This window comes from Solenopsis invicta, unplaced genomic scaffold (assembly GCF_016802725.1).
Source record: "Solenopsis invicta isolate M01_SB unplaced genomic scaffold, UNIL_Sinv_3.0 scaffold_655, whole genome shotgun sequence".
Classification (NCBI taxonomy): domain Eukaryota; kingdom Metazoa; phylum Arthropoda; class Insecta; order Hymenoptera; family Formicidae; genus Solenopsis; species Solenopsis invicta.
The window spans coordinates 1-8,425 of NW_024105338.1; the positions used below are offsets into that span (position 1 = coordinate 1).

An 8,425-nucleotide genomic window follows, 5' to 3' on the forward strand; every position below is an offset into this window, starting at 1 on the left:
TTTTTACAAAGTTCAAATATCGACTTCATCAAAAATTAGGTGAGCGTTCAACAGCAAAATTAAAAGATAACCTACAGTTACTCTCCAAAAAAAGTGTAACATGATAAATCAACAAAAATGATAAATCAAATGTTTAAAAACGCATTTTACAGCTTAATGTTTAACATACACTTTTAATATCGACTTTGAAAACGTATACTGATTTTTTACGGAGTTATATGCATAAAAATAAAGATGCGGCAAAATTTATTATGTACTTTGCGAGTTTATTTGACGTGAATTAAAAATCGCACACAAATGCGGTTGACAGCATTCGAAAGCGTGAATCTATATCTTTTAATTTACCTTTAATTAGTTTTTGTTGAGCGTTGTACAATTTTTATTCACTGAATTATACGACATTGGAGGTCATTTTTGCTTCAGTGTTGCCTAACTCAGTGAAAAAAGTCGTACAAATCTCATCAAAAACGCAAATTAAAGATAAGGATCCACGCTTTTGAATGCTCTAAACCGCATATGTGTGCAATTTTTATATCGCGTCGTGGAGCTTTGCAAAGTTTGTAGAATATTTTGATATTTAACGCATCAACATTTAAATCCGCGTAACTTCGTAAACAATCTGTAAATTGTTTAATGACTTACCAATTTCAAAACTAGAGATTGCAAGCTTTAAAATGCTTTTTTTTAAATTTTTTTATAATTATTTTTTACAAAGTTCCACTCTCTTGAATTATGCCTATTTTCGGGTGTTCAGAATAGGTGTTCATTGTTGCGTAGAATAACATAAGTATGAAATCACCAAGGTCCGCGCGTACCGCTCGACATGTTAGATCATGTCTCAGACGTACGGGCGCCAGAGTTGGCGCAATCTCGGCTGTGCGCGACAGCCACTCAGACCAAAGGATCACGGAGACGCTTACGGATTCGTTGCCGGTGAAGTGGTGGGATCGTGTGAGTCTCCGAGGATCCATAAAAATCGATACTTCCTCAAGTGTGGCATCATTATTTCCAAAAATCTACTAGAGCATTCGTCTCGTGCGGCTATCAACGTTGGCAACCAGCAATACTCCTAACGAGCGAAAGGCGAGCGAACTGTAAACTCGATGCGTAAGAACGCGAGAAACGCGTTCAGTGTAAATACAAATTTTTAATAAAATTGTCATACAAAACGTAAAAACGAGAGTGAACAAGTTCTTCACCGTGCATATAACATTTGGTGCCTCCTGTGAGGTCTTGCGACCCACGGTCAACGAGCAACGAGCGACGAGCCAGCGCGCATACGAGCAACGAGACGGCGCGCACACGAGTCAACGACAACGAGCCAGCGCGCATACGAGCAACGAGACGGCGCGCACACGAGCCAGCGCGCAAACGAGCCACGAGCAAGCGAACGGACGAGTTCGCGAGGTTACGTAACCTACGAGGAACGAGCCAGAGACGACCCTCCACTACCACGAGCTACACGAGCGAGAGGGGGAATATACACGAGCAGAGTACAAAATCAAGTAAGTCGTTCGGTTTCGTTATTTCGATCAGTGAACAATGGCAAACAGAGCCAAAATACTCATAAATAAACGGACTTCTTTAAAGTCTAAAATCACGAATCTCAATAATATCCTCGACAAAGGTACAACGGACGATACATTAATCAAATTACGCTTAGAACGTGTAACTGAGTTATTTCACGCGTATGAGGACTTCAACGATGAGCTTACCGAATTAGATCCAAACGAGTCACACCAAACCGAATATGAAAATATTGAAGAACGATATTATTTGCTTGCGGCTAAGATAAAAAATAGGTTGTCCGCGTCAAATATATCCGAGGCTAGTACCAGCGCGTCCCACGAAGATCGGCCCTATGAGAATTCACTCGCTACTTCGACCAAAAAACGGCGTATCAAATTGCCCGAAGCCTCGCTTCCGACCTTTGATGGCAAATTTGAGAGTTGGCTCTCGTTTAAGAATAGCTTCCGGAATATGATCGGATCACAGACCGACTTGTCAGACATTGACAAGCTTCATTATTTGAAATCGGCTTTAACGGGCGAAGCGGCCAATAAAATTAAAATCTTTGAAACCGACGATATAAATTATTCTAAGGCATGGGAGTTACTTGAACGATCATATGAAGTGAAGCGCATTCTCATTTCGCGACATTTATCGTCTATTTTAAACCTACCGGTGTTAGAGAAAGAAACGTCTAGCGGTTTGTCGAAACTTGCGGACGACGTACAACAGCATATCGCGTCATTAAGCGTATTGGGAGCTTCCGTCGGGCCCGAAATGATTGTGCACGTTTTAGAGACCAAGTTACCGAAAAGTACGGCGGAAAGATGGGAAAACTCTCTCGAACGAGAAACATTTCCGGAACCCGACCAAATATACGATTTTTTATATAAATCCGCGGTCTTCGCATCAAAACGCGAGCGGACTAAGACATTAGAGGCAGAAAGAAGCAAAGGGGAACCGCCGATAAAGAAAAAACGATACTCTTCTTCTCCAAATAAAGCATTCGTGTTAAATACATCGCGTAATTGTATAATATGCAGAAATCGTCGACATCCTCTTCATTTGTGTGAAAAATTCAAACAACTACCGGTGCAAAAACGTATTGACGCGATAAAAACCGCGAAACTCTGTTATAATTGCTTACGGTCGCACAAGGGCAATGTTTGCAACTTTTCCAATTGCTCTATTTGCAACAAGCGTCATAATTCGCTTCTCCATATTGATAATTACGCGAACACGCATAAATCGGACAAATCAAAATCCACCTCCGTTCAAACCGATTGACTAATTGAAGCGAACAACGGCAAGACCACGAGTCTCGCGTCATTGCACGTATCAGCGCCACATCTAATGACGAGCGCAATGGTATACATACGTGGCGGCAAACACGGTCCAATAAAATGTCGTGCTCTACTAGATACGTGCGCTTCGGCGAACTTTTTAACAGAATCGATCGCGAGATATTTGAAGGAAGAAGTGACGGCACATTCTTCGCCAATTAGCGCGATCAATGGCATGAATACTAAATCAAGGGGCATAGTACGAATTACAATTCAATCTATACATGATAACTTTTCTAAAGAATTGACCTGTTTGACAATTCCGACTATAACAGATTTAGTTCCGTCTGAAACCTTTCCGCGCAATTCAGTTAAGATACCGTCAAATATCAGATTAGCAGATCCGGATTTTCATTTACCACGACATGTTGATTTACTGATTGGCTCGGGAGCGTCACTATCGTTGTTCGCTATTGGTCAGATAGATTTGTCTCGTGAGGGATATGACTTATATTTACAAAAAACGCGATTAGGATGGATAATCGCTGGCGGCACATCATCGCAAAAAACGGGAAGGGCTGTAACATGCCATTTAACGCGTTTGGAGGATTTGATACAGAAGTTTTGGGAAATCGAAGAGATCGGATTAAATAAACCGCAAACAGAAGAGGAAGTCGAATGTGAGTCGCATTTTATAAGAACGGTATCTCGCGACGTTAATGGGCGATATACAGTTCGGTTGCCATTCGGCAATACAAATAAACGTCTCGGAAATTCACGTAAAATGGCACTCAAACGCCTATTGTCGTTAGAGCGCAAACTTGACACAGACGCAAAGTTAAAGAATGAATACGCGCGGGTAATAAATGAGTACTTAAATCTAAAACATATGTCATGGGTGACAAATTCTGACGAAAGCGGGTATTACATGCCGCATCACGCGGTGATAAAAAATACAAGCAATACTACAAAGGTGCGAGTAGTGTTCGACGCCTCTGCTAAGTCTGACAACGGCGTATCGTTAAATGACGTGTTAATGACGGGTCCAAGCATACAAGATAAAATAATATCACATTTAATTCGTTTCCGCACGTACAATTACGTTATAACAGCGGATATAGAAAAAATGTATCGCCAAGTACTAGTACATGAACAGGATCGACACTTTCAACAGATTCTATGGCGTAGAGATGGCAAGATAGAAACATTGCAATTGAATACATTAGCTTTCGGTGTATCATCCTCGCCATTTTTGGCAATCCGTACCATACAAAAACTTGCAGAGGACGAATATCAATCATTTCCTAAGGCGGCCGGAGTTTTAAAATCACACTTATATGTAGACGATTTATTAACCGGTTCCGAAACGATCAAGGAAGCCCGAATATTACGAGACGATATCATCGCGTTGTTAGCACGAGGCGGTTTTACGATAAGACAATGGGCATCGAATGATGAACGCATAATCCATGACTTAGAGTCTACCGCGTTGCACGAGAGTTTCACTATCCGTATTGATCGTGATCTAAAAACACTAGGCATCACGTGGAGCGCGAAAAACGATAAATTATATTACGCAACAAGATCAATCGAGATCACGGAAAGGGTGACGAAGAGAAAGATATTATCAGAAATCGCAAAATTTTACGATCCGTTGGGTTTAGTAGGACCAGTTATCTTGTATATCAAAAAATTAATGCAAGACGTGTGGCGTAGCGGTGTACATTGGGATGAATCCATTCCGCAAAGTATTTATACCGAATGGTCTAATTTCGCTAGACAATGGGAATCTATAAATAAGATTTCGGTTGACCGTAAGTTATTAATTGAAGGGTATCACGATGTGCAATTGCATGGTTTTTGTGACGCCAGTAGTACCGGCTACGGGGCATGCATATACATACGTTCATCTAATAATCAGAAAACCGTGGCGAAATTGCTATGCGCGAAATCGCGAGTTGCACCCTTGAAAACCGTCACGATTCCACGACTCGAGCTGTGCGGTGCATTAACATTAGCACAGTTATTTCGGGAAGTAAAAGGCACATTGAACATCAATTTCAATAAGATTATCTTTTGGTGCGATTCTACCATCGTGCTTCACTGGTTGAATACAGCCCCCCATTTGTTAAAAACTTACGTGTCTAACCGCGTCGCGAGCATTCGACAATTTACTGAGTCACACGAATGGCGACACGTTCGAACAGAGGAAAATCCTGCCGACGCTATTTCGAGGGGTCAATTGCCACACGATTTTTTGCGAAATCAAACATGGTTTACGGGACCATCGTGGTTGAGCAAGGATGAAGATGAATGGCCCAACGAAATTATTCGGATACCCGAAATACCCGAATTAAAAAAGAATGCTTGCTTAATTTCCGAACATACTAAGTTTGATATCCTCGATAGATATTCTTCTTATTCCAAATTAATCAGAATCGTTTCATATTGTCTCCGGGTCCGTCATCCAAATAAACACACAGGGGTCTTACAAGCGGAAGAGATTAATAAGGCAGAAATACGCGTGCTAAAAATATTACAAGCTGATCAATTTTCTGATGAAATTAAAGGATTAAATGGAGCTTCGACTAACAAGAGTAAATTCGCCAATTTAAATCCGTTTATTGATGAATACGGTTTAATTCGCGTGGGAGGACGTTTGCAAAAATCAGACCTCACGTTCGCGCAAAAACACCCAATTCTGCTTCCCAGTCGACACAGCTTGACCGATCGCATCATACGCGAAATCCATGAGAAGCATTACCATACAGGCATACAAACCACGCTTTACATTCTTCGGCAAAGATTTTGGTTACCGGACGGCCGTAACCAAGTACGGAAAATTGTCCGTACATGCACGCGTTGCATTCGATTTAACCACAATAACAGCGATTATAAAATGGGCAATCTTCCGATAGCCCGCGTACGCGTAAGCACGCCCTTTCAAAACACAGGCATTGATTTCTGCGGCCCATTTTATATTAAAGAAAAAAAATACCGCAATAAAACACGTGTCAAGGTCTATGTATGCGTATTTGTGTGCATGACGATTAAGGCGATACATCTTGAAGTAGTGAGTGACTTAACTTCCGATGGATTCTTAGCCGCATTACGCCGATTCGCTGCGAGGCGAGGTTTACCGGAACACGTATACTCGGATAATGGTACGAATTTTGTTGGCGCGAACAATCAGTTGAAGGACCTATATGCCGTATTTAATTCGAACGAGCACAAAAAATTAATACAACAATATGCGAGTGATCGCCGTATCACCTGGCATTTTATACCGCCAGCAGCACCCCACTTCGGCGGGCTATGGGAGTCTACCGTAAAGAGTTTCAAACACCATTTCAAACGAGTAATTGGTGATTCCTTGTTTACATTCGAGGAATTAAATACGTTCGTTGTAGAAGTCGAGGGTATTCTAAATTCGAGACCAATTACATCTATTTCGTCCGATCCGAACGACTTATTAGTACTGTCCCCCGCTCATTATTTAATCGGCAAACCATTAACCATGTTGCCCGAAAACGATTATACGAGCATTTCAGATAACCGTTTGTCCACTTGGCAACATATTGCTAAGGTGAGACAAGACTTCTGGAAGAGGTGGAGTCTCGAGTATTTAAACGAGTTACAAGTCCGTCGCAAATGGATCAAAGAGGGACAGCGTTTCGAGATTGGAGCCGTCGTACTTATTAAGGACAAAACAGCTCCGTGCGCACAATGGAACTTGGGAAGAATTACCAGATTACATCCTGGCGACGACGGGATATCACGAGCCGCTACTATTAAAACTGTGAGCGGTGAGATAAAGCGATCAACGGCGTTACTATACATGTTGCCAATTGAGCCTTGACTGCGTAAACATTGTACTCAAATTTTGTCATGAAACATTCCGGCTGTAATTGCGTTATTGATCGGTGTACCCTCTCAACGGGGGAGTATGTTGCGTAGAATAACATAAGTATGAAATCACCAAGGTCCGCGCGTACCGCTCGACATGTTAGATCATGTCTCAGACGTACGGGCGCCAGAGTTGGCGCAATCTCGGCTGTGCGCGACAGCCACTCAGACCAAAGGATCACGGAGACGCTTACGGATTCGTTGCCGGTGAAGTGGTGGGATCGTGTGAGTCTCCGAGGATCCATAAAAATCGATACTTCCTCAAGTGTGGCATCATTATTTCCAAAAATCTACTAGAGCATTCGTCTCGTGCGGCTATCAACGTTGGCAACCAGCAATACTCCTAACGAGCGAAAGGCGAGCGAACTGTAAACTCGATGCGTAAGAACGCGAGAAACGCGTTCAGTGTAAATACAAATTTTTAATAAAATTGTCATACAAAACGTAAAAACGAGAGTGAACAAGTTCTTCACCGTGCATACAACATTCATATTATTTTATCTAACCCCTGTGTGTAACAAGGAATTGCGATATGTTACACATAAATAATTTCGACATCTTCTCATGGGCCTGTGCATTAACTGAATTACTGTTTTTTAATATGTTCTGAACATTATACACATACATTGTTACTTTCGAATTATTACTTGCGTAAATTTATGAAAATATTACTGTGGCATGTTAATAAAAATAATTTTTCGTATAAACAATTTTTGTCAGCAACATAACATATAAAAACAAATATGTATTTTAATATATTTAAAAAGTAATTGTCAATAATTAAACATTATGTAACAATTTAATGTTTAAATTAACAATTTTATGTAATCTAATACAGTAACTTTAGATATCGTGGCAAATAATTATAATAATAAATAAACATTAATTTAATTTTTGTATAACTTTGTTTAGGTAATATTCATTACGTTCATAATATTCGGTCTATAATTAAAACCTTTAATTATGCGGAATTAAAAGAAAATGTAGAAAAAGGTTGACAGAAATTTTTAATGTGTAATCTTGTTATTGGAAAAATTTTTCATTTAAATTACTCACGTATTATTTCGCACGTATACAAATAAAACATTGAACGACGACATAAGGTAATATTATTTAACTTTTACAAGAACATTGACGTTTATTTCTGTATTCTATAACTACACGCAGAAAATTTACATATTTTTAATAGTACGCGTTCAGAAGACAATATATTCTTTAAATGTCAATTTAATAATTAATAATTTATTAATTATGCAATGTGTAAGATTTGAATAACATTGTTATTTATGAAATATCTTAAAATACGTAGATGAAAATTTACCAAGGGATTAGAATAAATGTAAGAAGTATACATTATTAATATAACAAATTTTTTTTACCATTTCGCGTTTATGTTGCTCCGACAATTTCTGTATTTTGATATTTAAAATATTTTTGGTATTGTTAGACGCTCTTGATTCCTACACAGATAAATAATCAAATACTGAAAATATATACCTGGCAAAAGGCTATTACACGGATGAAACTCTTTGACTAATTGTAAATATATTTGTGCTTTTTGCGGTTATTATTTAAAATGCTATTAGTTTATGTACGCAATTACAATATTTACGTAAACACATCTTCGTACCTGGAAGACTTTATTAACTTTGAGAAGTTATAATTTTGGTTCCAATCAATATCTTTCAACAATTTTTTTTCAAATGAAAATTTAGAATCTCAAAAAT

The 8,425-nt window shown here is 39.3% G+C and overlaps 2 protein-coding genes across 2 annotated transcripts; both read left to right on the plus strand.

Annotated features, from left to right (window-relative positions):
• The first annotated feature begins 1,276 nt into the window (after positions 1–1,276).
• On the plus strand, positions 1,277–2,822 carry LOC113004496. The gene has a single exon (XM_026137973.2). It carries the CDS (start codon positions 1,543–1,545, stop codon positions 2,794–2,796), a length of 1,254 nt encoding a protein of 417 aa, XP_025993758.2. The 5' UTR covers positions 1,277–1,542; the 3' UTR covers positions 2,797–2,822.
• A 52-nt stretch (positions 2,823–2,874) lies between these two features.
• On the plus strand, positions 2,875–6,651 carry LOC105204178. The gene has a single exon (XM_039459520.1). It carries the CDS (start codon positions 2,875–2,877, stop codon positions 6,649–6,651), a length of 3,777 nt encoding a protein of 1,258 aa, XP_039315454.1.
• The last annotated feature ends 1,774 nt before the right edge of the window (positions 6,652–8,425 follow it).

Excerpts from the sequence above, each read along its gene's own strand:
- LOC105204178 (XM_039459520.1), top strand. The coding sequence starts at position 2,875 with ATGGTATACATACGTGGCGGCAAACACGGTCCAATAAAATGTCGTGCT.
- LOC113004496 (XM_026137973.2), top strand. The coding sequence starts at position 1,543 with ATGGCAAACAGAGCCAAAATACTCATAAATAAACGGACTTCTTTAAAG.